Source organism: Berghia stephanieae, chromosome 10, assembly GCF_034508935.2.
Source record: "Berghia stephanieae isolate SIO BIC M18660-M18661 chromosome 10, UCSD_Bste_1.3, whole genome shotgun sequence".
NCBI classification, from domain to species: domain Eukaryota; kingdom Metazoa; phylum Mollusca; class Gastropoda; order Nudibranchia; family Aeolidiidae; genus Berghia; species Berghia stephanieae.
Window position 1 is genome coordinate 1,975,278 of NC_088369.1, and position 14,047 is coordinate 1,989,324.

Here is a 14,047-nt window from a genome sequence, read left to right on the forward strand (position 1 = left end):
AACAATTCAAAAGTATAATACATACCATTTTTAAGAGGTATATTATTTTTTTTTTGAAGCAAAAGGTTAACAAAACAAACAATTATTATAAAGTATAAATAACTTACCGATTTCTCTTTTGCCTGGCCTGGGTTGTTCTGAAAACAAGAAAGATTCAATGTAAGATTTTACGACAAGAATAAATAGGTGCAATACTTGGATTAAAACTAAATCATAATAACTTATTAATTGTTGGGTACCAATGTGTTCTTATTTAAAGGTCTGATAACCCAAATTGTTATGGACTGAAATGTTGTAAAAGAATACTTTCAAAAGAACCCATAATATTGTCCAATACAACATTGTTAACTCAAATTGTTATAGGCTTATTAAAATATTACCCCCTATATAATGTAAAATATCTACATTTCCCGTCAAGTACCACCAATTACTTATACTAGAGCTGATGAGTTGGCATGCATATCTGTCTTACGAAACATTTTAAAACAAAAATGACCAGAACTTTCTATAGTCTAGTTTTCATCAAATAAATTTCACTTTTGCCTGAGCGGGGTTGTCCTCCATGACATGATGGAATGTAAAAATCTATTATTTTCAAGTTGTACGTATTTCCATCACAAAAAAAACGTAAGATACAATATAAGACTGATATATCTTTGAATGTAGCCAAAAATAGATACATAATATAGTTAAGTGAGAATTTCTCATAAACAGGGATGGCAAAAAAAAAAAAAACAATAACAAAGAACCGAGTGACGTCAACTTCATTCCATCTTTTTGATCGCTGTTTTGTGTTTTAAACAAATAATATAATAGTTTTGACAGGAAAATGTGTTCGAACTTACCAGTTTCTCTCTTGCCTGGACGGGGTTGTTCTGAAGTGATAAAATATAAGGTTTACACTTTTTATTCACAAATCAAACACATCCTAATTATTCACAAACACCGCAGCTATTCACAAAATTCTATCAAAAATTAACCAACAAGACCATAACAATACCGGTTATAGTCTTGTGTGTATAGGCACGATTATTTTGCTCTGGGTATATTTATGAAACGATACAATGTAAGACTGTGCAATGTTGTGATAAATAATATTATGTTCCGTCATCTTGTTAGTTGTACAACTAATTCGTTTTCTCTGAGTAAATCTTTAGAAACGACACAATGTAAGACAGCAATACAGGGTGTCAATAACGATTTTCAATGTTTAACATAATTTTAAACAAAACAACTTAATCGGCAAATTATACTTTAAACATGGACAAGAATACATAAATGCTTTACATTTTGTTTGCCATTATATTATTTTACGCAATGCGCATTAATATGGTTGCCATGGCGACCTAAAGTCATTTCAACCTTTTTTTCTTTTGTAGCTTTTGTGGCGTGATGGATTCAATAACGGTTCTGTGCTGACAACTAAACTGTTAGTTTTTTAATCATTTAAAAAAAGTCAGTTTGAATGTTTGATTTACTCCTAACACATAATACCGTTTTGGGAGGATATGTGAAATTTTTCCTGTCTATGCGTCGTGTAACTTTCTAGGTTGAGACTCTAAATCTTTGTTACTACTTTATACTTATAATAATGATAATAATAATAATAATAATAATAATAATAATAATAATAATAATAATAATAATAATAATAATAATAATAATAATAATAATAATAAGGGATAGGATTAGGATAAATCTTCATTCTACATAATAGGGACATTTCAACGGTTCAAATTGCTTAAATATATGAAATAAGCGTATTATGTATGAACCTTTTTGATTTACTGCATATCCAACCATTCATTTTCATTCAAAAATGAAATGAAATAAAATTCCCTTAATTCATCCCATGGGAGAAATTTGTCTCCAGGGTCAATTCCAAGGGAAGACTGGAATGACTCAGGCGTCAGCCGCAGTGCAGCGCCGAAAATTGAGTTAGGGTGAGGTGACTTGCTCAATACCAAAAAGTGCAGCGGCGGTTGATCGATTCGGTACTCTTCGTGTACGAAGTGAAGATCGTACCGCTGAGCCAAACCCCCCAATTAACCAGTAGATTTTTGACCAATCAAAACATGGAATTTATGACACACCCTCACACGTGCTCGGACAAACATAGATAATTGTTTATAAACAGTAACATGAGTGGAATCGACCTCTCCCTGATCATTGTTATTGTTTTTATACAGGCCAATTGGGTGACTAGTTATTACACGATTTTCTCTATTCGATTATGAAAGTTTAAATTTACCCATAGTTCTGTGTGTTAGTTCGATTGAACAAGCGGTAAAACAGTGGGTATTCTACTTAAACACATACCATCGATAGTAAAATCTGTGTAGTTTGCTGTATCAACCAATCACTGTCATTATTTACATTATGGCGATTGTCCGAGAGGCGTGGTTATCTACCTGTCTATTCGCTTTTAAGCAAATCACATATATCGTGAAATAGAAATGGTCAGATAATTTCTGTAATACTCACCAGCTTCTCTTTTGCCTGGACGGGGTTGTTCTGAAATTATGTAAAATTTACACTTGTTATTCATAAATCAAACACAGCCCGATAATTTACAAACCATTAAAAATAATTCTACCCAGTTGTTTGTTTTTCTACCATTTCAATGATGTCATAGATCGTTGAGTTTTTATACCTGTACAAAAATGTACGTTTGCTATGAAAGTTATTTTATTACAGCATTTAATACTAATATAAAAAATATTTAGCATAAATCAAACAGTGCAGTTGGTATAAAGTTTGGGACTGATTATGCAAGTTTTAGTACAATGTAAGACTGTGATGTATTGTTATAAGTCGTTGTTGTTATTAGTAAAATTATAGGTATTCATCCCGTTAATTGTACAATTCAATTATATTACTAGATTTTGAAATAAGTAAATATAAGATAAGTTACAATGTAAGACTTTGATGTATTCGGTAATGACGTGATAAACAAAATTATTATTATTCATTCTGTTAGTTGTACAACTATACTACTAGAGTTTGAAAAACGTAAATATAATATAAGTTACAATGCAAGACTTTCATGTATTGGGTAATGTTATAATAAATTAAATTATAGTTATTCATCCTCTTAGTTTTACACGTTGATTATTCGTTTGATTTGAGTAAATATGAAAATAAGATAAAATCTAAGACTGCTATGTGTTGTGTAATGTTGAATTAAATACATTCATAATCCTGCTATTAAAATAATTTTGCCACCTTATGATTCAAGATGTAACATTTTCATTAATAGTCCTCAATACGAGGTCACCTAGACACTTCTGTGGATTTTGGAACCGAAAAATTAGAAGATGGACGTCACAACTTTTTCTTCCCGTTTAAATAGAGAAATGTTGTCTTTTAATTCCTCACACATTTTCTATACAAAACAATATTTAATTGATGCTATGCGTTTATTTAAAAAGCTCACAATATCCGCCCGTCGGATGTAAAGTACAAACACACCAAAACTATGAGAAGGTTAGACAATTACAGTTTGATTGATAGAATTTAGTGAGAACTATCTACTCAATATAATGGCTGGCTGAAAACACTACCAAAGACCTGAGTGACGTCAATTTTGTTCCTTCTATAAACGTTGAATCAACCAACTTACCCGAGCTTCTTTTGCCTCCTCTTAGATAATCTGAAAATAAATGCATTGTAAGATAAAGATCAATTTGATTCGTGTTCAAATTTGTCACACTTGAAAAGAGCCCTCAATATTTATTGTGGAGAAATCAAGAAACTAACTGCTATTCCAAACAGACAGTCGTCTATTTTCATTATTATTCTTCTGTATTGCCTGCCTTGAAAAAGAATCTCTAGACACTTCTTTTCTTTATTGTATTTGTTTTTATTGACGATATGAACCCTTGATTTGGCTATCAATTGGATTCAGTAGTCTGATGTCACGCGCCCGGCAACGGCGGCCATCTTGGTTCTAAACAAAGAAAATCTTTACTTTTTATTCTTCATGCTGGCGAGAACTTTTCATTCCCTTTTCATATGCCTTGTGATCAGAATGTGTAAAAGTCAAAACATGATCAAACTGATGGGTTTTTTTTTCCTCTGGATACGCTTTTAAGCTCGCCGGAGAAATATTTCATACGGCGTCCGTCATTGTTCCGATAGTTTAGAGCCAGTGTTACTAAGTTACCATACGTCATTAGGAAGGAAGTGACGGTACGATTATTGAATCCTATTGATTATATTGTATCTTCTATTGTATGTTTTTTTGTATTTTTTTACTTTTTTGTTGTTATTGATAATTTACATTGTAAAGTGCCCAGCGCTTGTGTTTTACACGAGAAGGAGCTCTGTATAAATGTGTATTATTTTTTATTGATTATATATTATTATTATAATATTATTATTATTATTATTATTATTATTATTATTATATTATTATATTATTATTATTATTGTATTATTATTATATATTATTATTATTATTATTATATTATTATTATTATTATTATTATTATTATTATTATTATTATTATTATTATTATTATTATTATTATTATTGTTATTATTATTATTATTATTAATTATTATTATTATTATTATTATTATTATTATTATTATTATTATTATTATTATTATTTTTATTATTGTTGTTATCATTATTATCATTATTATTATTATTATATTATTATATATTATTATTATATTATTATTATTATTATATTATTATTATTATTATTAATTTATTATATTATTATTATATATATTATTATTATTATTATTATTATATTATTATCATATATTTATTATTATTATTATATTATTATATTATTATATTATTATTATTATTATTTTATTATATTATTATTATTATTATTATTATTATTATATTATTATTATTATATTATTATTATTATTATATATTATTATTATTATTATTATTATTATTATTATATATATTATTATATATTAAAAATTATTATTATTATTATTATTATTATTATTATTATTATTATTATTATTATTATTATATTATTATTATTATTATTATTATTATTATTATTATTATTATTATTATTATTATTATTATTATTATTAGACTAGATGCATGGATAAGGTAAAGGACGATATGAAAGAACTGGGCCTGGAGGAATATGCTGTTGTGAACCGAGATGCATGGAGATGTGGCATTCATAATGGCAAACATGCAAATTGCGGAATAATCTGAAAGAAGAAGAAGAAGAATGGACTATAATTACTTACAAGGAACCCTCTTGCCTCTTCTGGGTCCTTCTTCATAGTCTGAAATGAACAAAACAAATAAATGTGAACATTTATTTAGCGCATTTATACGGATTGACCATGGTCAATGCTACCCATGATGCATCATTTTATTCTCCAAGTAGGCCATATGAAACCAATATTTCAATTCCATACAGTACCACTCGCCTGTTAGGCTTCCTTTTTGTTCCAACACTCTTACAATTCCGTCACCTCTGCTTGGCTCGGCTCATAGTTGAGTCCTTTGAAAAGGCTCTTTACTCACATTATCTCACCCTACTCAGGTGTAACATGATTATCTGGACGTTAACAGCGTTGTCTCTGTCGGAAAAAATACTGTAATATCGGCTAACAGGCGTCATGTCACGACCTACATGTTACATGTTGCTGTTGGCTAGGGACCCCTTGTAAAGCGCTTTGAGCACGTTTAGTGGATATTGCCCGATATAAAAGCTCAAGTTTTTTGTTGTTAACCTTTTGTTTTAAAAAAAAAAGAATTCAACTCCTAAAAATGGTATGTATTATACTTTTTGAATTGTTCAAAAGTTTATCTTCTTGTTGGGCATTATATAATATACAAAATGGGATAATTAAGGCTGAACAAGGAGGAGGACCAATCAGAGGAGGCAAGAGAGATATAGGTAAGTCAATATGATATTATAACAAATAATCAACTGATTATAATGGTAAGTCACTATGATATTATAACAAATAATCAACTGATTATAATGGTAAGTCAGTATGATATTATAACAAATAATCAACTGATTATAATGGTAAGTCAGTATGATATTATAACAAATAATCAACTGATTATAATGGTAAGTCAGTATGATATTATAACAAAAATCAACTGATTATAATGGTAAGTCAGTATGATATTATAACAAATAATCAACTGATTATAATGGTAAGTCAATATGATATTATAACAAACAATCAACTGATTATAGTGGTAAGTCAATATGATATTATAACAAATAATAAACTGATTATAGTGGTAAGTCAATATGATATTATAACAAACAATAAACTGATTATAGTTTTAAGTCAATATGATATTATAACAAACAATAAACTGATTATAATGGTAAGTCAATATGATATTATAACAAATAATAAACTGATTATAGTGGTAAGTCAATATGATATTATAACAAACAATAAACTGATTATAGTGGTAAGTCAATATGATATTATAAGAAACAATAAGCTGATTATATTGGTATTAAGTCTAAATAACTTACCGATTTCTCTTTTGCCTGCTCTGATAATTCCTCCTCCTTGTTCTGAAACGATACAGTCTTGATTGCTGTATTTTGTATATTGTAGTTGTGCGACTATGTGGTCTTGTGGTGTGGCACTCGTTTTCGGATCGGAAGGTCCTCGGTTCGAGCCTCACTCGGCACATAGTCGAGTCCTTGGAAAAGACACTCTTTACTCACATTCTCTGACCGTATCTGGCCGTTAACAGCTTTCTCGGTATCGGGAAAAATATTGTATTATCGCCTAATAGGGGTAATGTCTCGTTCTGCGTGTTCCGTGTTGCTGTTGGTCAGAGATACTTTGTAAAGCACTTTGAGCACGTTTAGTGGATATTGTGCTAAAGCTCAATTTTTAAAAAATCATAAAGTTAAAATAGGACCAGCTGTGATCAATAGTCACTATGAGGCGGACAGACAGACAGACAGACAGACGGACAGCTGGATAGATCGATAGATAGATAGCTAGATAGATAGATAGATAGATAGATAGATAGATAGATAGATATATAGATAGATAGATAGATAGATAGATAGATAGATAGATAGATAGATAGATATATAGATAGATAGATAGATAGATAGATAGATACATAGATAGATGGATAGATAGATAGATAGATAGATAGATAGATAGATAGATAAATAGATAGATAGATAGATAGATAGATAGATAGATAGATAGATAGACAGATAGATAGATAGATAGATAGATAGATAGATAGATAGATAGATAGATAGATAGACAGATATTTAGATAGATAGAAATATAGATAAAAAGATATATATATATATATTGGTTTTTCAATTAACTGATCCTGTACAGAGATTCCTACAATTACAACAGATCGTGTTGTATTCCATTACAAATTCAATACAAAACAGTAACTTACCAAGAAACGTTTACAAAAAAAAAAAACTGGTCCTCATCTATTTTTTAAATAATCATTCATTTGCCAATTTAGTCTCAAGTCCGTCTCAACACGAGGCCAATAGTTGGATAATTTATTTAGCATAATTATTTGTTTCAAATCTCTACCTACGGCTAATTATTAATAAGTCTAACACTATATTGATCACTCAACTCGCTTTTCTAGTTTCAAATTGTCTACGTCATGTGATAAACCTTTTGATCACTCATTCAACATTTTGGTTTCTTATTCTTCACGTCATGATGTTTAACATTTGATCAGTTATTTAGGTTTCTGGTTTCTTTTTCTCTACGTTATGAAGTATAACATTTGATCAGCTAATTGGGGTTCTGGTTTCTTCTTCTCTACGTCATCAGGTATAACATTTGATCAGCTATTTGGGTTTTTGGTTTCTTTTTCTCTACGTAATCAGGTATAACATTCGATCAGCTATTTAGGTTTTTGGTTTCTTTTTCTCTACGTCATCAGGTATAACATTCGATCAGCTATTTAGGTTTTTGGTTTCTTTTTCTCTACGTCATCAGGTATAACATTCGATCAGCTATTTAGGTTTTTGGTTTCTTTTTCTCTACGTCATGAAGTATAACATTTGATCAGCTAATTGGGGTTCTGGTTTCTTTTTCTCTACATGAGGTAAGTCAATATGATATTATAACAAACAATCAACTGATTGTAGTGATAAGTCAATATGATATTATAACAAACAATAAACTGATTATAATGGTAAGTCAATATGATATTATTACAAACAATAAGCTGATTATAATGGTAAGTCAATATGATATTATAACAAACAATAAACTGATTATAGTGGTAAGTCAATATGATATTATAACAAATAATAAGCTGATTATAGTGGTAAGTCAATATGATATTATAACAAACAATAAACTGATTATAGTGGTAAGTCAATATGATATTATAACAAACAATAAACTGATTATAGTGGTATAATAAGTCTAAATAACTTACCGATTTCTCTTTTGCCTGCTCTGATAATTCCTCCTCCTTGTTCTGAAACGATACAGTCTTGATTGCTGTATTTTGTATATTGTAGTTGTGCGACTATGTGGTCTGTGGTGTGGCACTCGTTTTCGGATCGGAAGGTCCTCGGTTCGAGCCTCACTCGGCACATAGTCGAGTCCTTGGAAAAGACACTCTTTACTCACATTCTCTGACCGTATCTGGCCATTAACAGCTTTCTCGGTGTCGGGAAAAATATTGTATTATCGCCTAATAGGCGTAATGTCTCGTTCTGCGTGTTCCGTGTTGCTGTTGGTCAGAGATACTTTGTAAAGCACTTTGAGCACGTTTAGTGGATATTGTGCTAAAGCTCAATTTTTAAAAAATCATAAAGTTAAAATAGCACCAGATGTGGTCAATAGTCACTATGAGGCGGACAGACAGACAGACGGATAGCTGGATAGATAGATAGATAGATAGATAGATAGATAGATAGATAGATAGATATATAGATAAATAGATAGATAGATAGATAGATAGATGGATAGATAGAAGATGATAATAGATAGATAGATATATAGATAAATAGATAGATAGATAGATAGATAGTAGATATATAGATAATAGTTGATAGATAATAGATAGATAGATAGATAGATAGATAGATAGATAGATAGATAGATAGATAGATAGATAGATAGGATAGATAGATAGATAGATAGATAGATAGATAGATAGATAGGATAGATAGGATAGATAGATAGATAGATAGATAGATAGATAGATAGATAGATAGATATTTAGATAGATAGAAATATAGATAAAAAGAGCCAAAGCCAATGGCCCCACATCTAAATTTTCTTATATTGATTTGGTTCTAAGGTTGTACAGGATGTGGTGCTTTTATCATAAACAAATACAATTCGTCATAAAATACAGGCTAAGCTACCTGATTAAGATTGAGAAAAGTGTAAACACACACACACACACACACACACACACAATATATATAATATATATATATATATATATATAAGAATAATATAATATATATATTGGTTTTTCAATTAACTGATGCTGTACAGAGATTCCTACAATTACAACAGATCGTGTTGTATTCCATTAAAAATTCAATACAAAACAGTAACTTACCGATAAACGTTTACAAAAAAAAAAAAAACTGGTCCTCATCTATTTTTTAAATAATCATTCATTTGCCAATTTAGTCTCAAGTCCGTCTCAACACGAGGCCAATAGTTGGATAATTTATTTAGCATAATTATTTGTTTCAAATCTCTACCTACGGCTAATTATTAATACGTCTAACACTATATTGATCACTCAATTCGCTTTTCTAGTTTCAAATTGTCTTCTAGTTTCAAATTGTCTTCTAGTTTCAAATTGTCTACGTCATGTGATAAACCTTTTGATCACTCAATCAGCATTTTGGTTTCTTATTCTTCACGTCATGATGTTTAACATTCGATCAGCTATTTAGGTTTTTGGGTTCTTATTCTCTACGTCATGAAGTATAACATTTGATCAGCTATTTAGGTTTTTGGGTTCTTATTCTCTACGTCATGAAGTATAACATTTGATCAGCTATTTAGGTTTTTGGGTTCTTATTCTCTACTCATGAAGTATAACATTTGATCAGCTATTTAGGTTTTTGGGTTCTTTTTCTCTACGTCATGAAGTATAACATTTGATCAGCTATTTAGGTTTTTGGGTTCTTTTTCTCTACGTCATGAAGTATAACATTTGATCAGCTATTTAGGTTTTTGGTTTCTTTTTCTCTACGTCATGAAGTATAACATTGATCAGCTATTTAGGTTTTGTTCTTATTCTCTACGTCACGAAGTATAACATTTGATCAGCTATTTAGGTTTTTTTTCTATTCTCTACTCACAATAAACATTGTCAGCATTAGTTTTAACTCTTATCTCTCTCTCTCTCTCTCTCTCTCTCTCTCTCTCTCTCTCTCTACGTCAAGAGAGAATAATTTGATCAACCATTTAGCTTTTTGATTTCTATTCTCTACGTCATGAGGTAAAGCATTACATCAACCATTTTTAACTTTTTAATTTCTTATTCTCTACGGTTCATGGGATAACACATTGGATCAGCCATGTAGCTTTTCGGTTTTTTATACTCTACGCCATACTGTAAAACATTTGATCATTTTATTTAGCTTCGTATCGTATCGTATTGTATCGTTTAAGAGCTAATATGTTCTAAAAACCTTTAAATCCCTGTAACTTTTATGCATAGATACAATTTATCAATTAAGTAATGAGCGTTCGATGTTAATTGATAATATTGAGTGTTAAATATCTAATACATAAATAAGTATCATATTCAATAATCGTAGTATATATAATTGATTGTCAATTTCTAATTTCGAACTTAAGTATGAAGGTATAACGTTTGAAACCAAGGGGTCATCTCAAAGATTCCATGATAAAGTATAATTTTCTGGTTATAATGCTAGAGCTTTAAATGACTCACCAAGGTCTCTTTGGTCGATGTCAACTGGAAATAAATGAAATATGAAATATATCTGTCATATCATTTAACCAAAAAATCATCTCATTATTTCAATCAATCAATCAATCAATCAATCAATCAATCAACAAAACAATCAATCAAACAATCAATCAATCAAAAATCAATCAATCAAAACAATCAATCAATCAATCAATCAAAATCTTAACAATCACTTAATCACTCATCAATCAATCAACCAATATAAAAACAATCAATCAATCAATCAATCAACCAATTAATCAATAAATCACTTAATCAATCAATCAATCAATCAATCAACCAATCAATCAATCAATTAATCAATCAATCACTCATCCACTTAATCAATCAACCAATCAATCAATCAATTAATCAATCAGTTATTAAATATTATCTATTCAACTATCCTTCTATCTATCTATCTATCTATCTATCTATCTATCTATCTATCTATCTATCTATCTATCTATCTAACTCTAAACTTCTATCTTTTCTATCTATCTATCTACAATCCATCTATCTATCAAACTATCTATCTATTTATCTAAAACATTCTATCATATCTATCATCTATCTATAACTATCTATCTATCATCTATCTATCTATCTATCTATCTATCCCATCCTACTAATCAAACTATCTACTATCTATCTAACAATCTATCTATCTATCTATCTATCTAACAATCTATCTATCTATCCATCTATCTATCTATCTATATACAAACCAAACTATCGTCTATCTTTTTAACAAATCATCTATCCATCTCTCTACATGCATATCGATCTATTAATTTAATGACCCATCTAAATATCTACCTAATTATCAATTTATCTATCTACCTATTAATCTACATGTTTTATTCATTTTCCCGAATGATAATCATTGCAACTCTCTATAGCGCTGCCGTACTCTGGAAAAACATATTAAAAAATTTGGCCAGAAAACTCGTCCTTCAAATATCGATCGATTTAAATGACACTCATCTTGGGTCATTTAAATCGATCGATAGTTGAAGGACAAGTTTTCTGGCCAAATTTTAAAATATTGGTTTTTGCAGAGTACGGCAGATTGCACCAGCCTCTAAAATTACGAGAACTTATCAAGCAAAGCAATTTTTTGTATGGCGCATTTTAATTTTTTTTTCCCCCAGTTTATGCGACCCAAAATCTTTTTTACTTTAGTAAGTGCCAAATTTAAAGAAACAGCCTTTTCCACGGGTAAAATTTTGGGGGTTTACATCAATCCCCCAACCCTGGGCCTATTGATTCCCACTGCTGCAACTGCAATATTTCAAACCACTTTTCTTTTATAAATTTAAACTTTATTTCACAAAAGTAAAATCCCACTTAAAAAATAAACCGCATACCAACGGGGCTCTGACTATCTTCCCATCATGATACTTGAAAAGGGGAAAAACAAACACTCATTTAAAAAATTTAAAAAATAAAAAATAATAAAATAATAATAATAATAAAAAAATAATATAATTTAAAAAAATAAAAATAATAAAAATAAAAATTTAAAAATAAAAATAAAAATAATATTTAAAAAAAAATATTAAAAAAATAAAAAAAAATAATAATAATAATAATAATAAATATAAAATAAAAATAAATTTAAAAAATTTAAAAATAATAATAATAATAATAATAATAATAATAATAATAAAAAATAAAAAAAAAAATAATAATAAAATAATAATAAAAAATTTAAAATTTAAAAATAATAAAAATAAAATAAAATAATAATAATTTTTAAAAAATAATAAAAAATAAAAATAATTAAAAAATAATTTAAAATAATTTTTTAAAAATAAAAAATTTTTAAAAAAAATAAATAAAAAATAATTAATATAAAAAATAAAAAAAAATAATAAAATTATAAAAAAAAAATAAACAAAAAAAAATTTAAAAAAAAAAAAAAATTAAAAAAAAAAAAAAATAAAAATAATAAAAAAAAAATAAGAGTGCCAATTTTCTTTCTATCTATACGAAAATATAATTAATTTCTTACCTCCCCCTTTGAAGAACCACACAAGGGTCGGGCCAAGGAAAAAGTAAATGGCCACTCTGCCGAACATTTCGTAGGTGTGTGGAAATCGCAGCTAATGTCTCCCAGAAAAAGCGATGAATCTCTATAGCCTGTACGTTGTAGAGCTCGGAACGGCAAGGGAGAGAATATGCTTAGAATGTGGAACTCCAGCTTTTTATAGAAACCACAGAGGATAAAAATAATATTGTTTTTTAAAGATTTGTCAGGTTCCATATAATGACTCTTCACACGTTGCGGTTTTGTCTTCCCGTTTGCCAATAAAACCCAACTAGGCTCAGACCGGGTGTTAAAGGCTGCGAGGGCCTGACCCTGCTTAACGATTCTTTCGAAGCCCCTTAAGATAAATTTATATAAATTTTTTGAAATTTTTATTATTATTTTTATTATAAAATTATTATTATTTATTTTTTATTATTAAATTATTATATTATTATTTTATTATTATATTATTATTATTTATTTTTAATATTATTATTATTATTATTAAATTATTTTATTATTTTATTATTATTATAATTATTATTATTATTATTATTATTATTATAATTATTATTAATTTTATAATTATTTTTATTATTTTTAATTATTATTATTATTATAATTATTATTATTTTTATAAAATTATTATTTTCCACAACATCACCCCATAATAAACTTTAATCGCGCAGGCATTTCATCACAATCCCCAAAAGCCGTACAAGAACTTTTTTTTTGTGTCATTTATATGTTTGGATAGTGTACCACAAGTAAAGGGCCCGGAAAAATGCTCAAGAGACAAATTTTTCCTTTGGGTTAACTTTAAACAACCAAAGATTTTTTCTTGTTTTCTTTGGTATTTAAACAAGGGATTTTGATTTAAAGATTTCATATGGCATGTCAGCTAGATTTTACGAAGGGTACGGCCCGGGTATGAGTTTACAAAGGGACAGCAGCCAAAGTTACAAAGGCACGGCAGGGTTAGTTTAAAAGCACAGTCCGCCAAAGAGTTTTTTAAAGGGTACATCAGACTAGAGTTTTCAAAGGGGGGTCACTAGAGTTTTTAAAAGGGCTAC

The 14,047-nt window shown here is 28.5% G+C and overlaps 1 protein-coding gene across 1 annotated transcript in view; it reads right to left on the reverse strand.

The window, feature by feature from the left end:
- Nucleotides 1-14,047, reverse strand: part of LOC144955975 (uncharacterized) — a 22,234-nt gene that overhangs the window by 6,922 nt on the left and 1,265 nt on the right. Inside the window, exons 2-9 of the mRNA XM_078886237.1 lie at nucleotides 10,922-10,945; nucleotides 8,423-8,464; nucleotides 6,504-6,545; nucleotides 5,239-5,277; nucleotides 3,623-3,652; nucleotides 2,485-2,514; nucleotides 846-875; nucleotides 108-137 (exon numbers count right to left, since the gene is read on the reverse strand). Coding sequence (XP_078742363.1) covers nucleotides 108-137; nucleotides 846-875; nucleotides 2,485-2,514; nucleotides 3,623-3,652; nucleotides 5,239-5,277; nucleotides 6,504-6,545; nucleotides 8,423-8,464; nucleotides 10,922-10,945 — 267 coding nt within the window. The remainder of the gene's footprint in view (nucleotides 1-107; nucleotides 138-845; nucleotides 876-2,484; nucleotides 2,515-3,622; nucleotides 3,653-5,238; nucleotides 5,278-6,503; nucleotides 6,546-8,422; nucleotides 8,465-10,921; nucleotides 10,946-14,047) is intronic.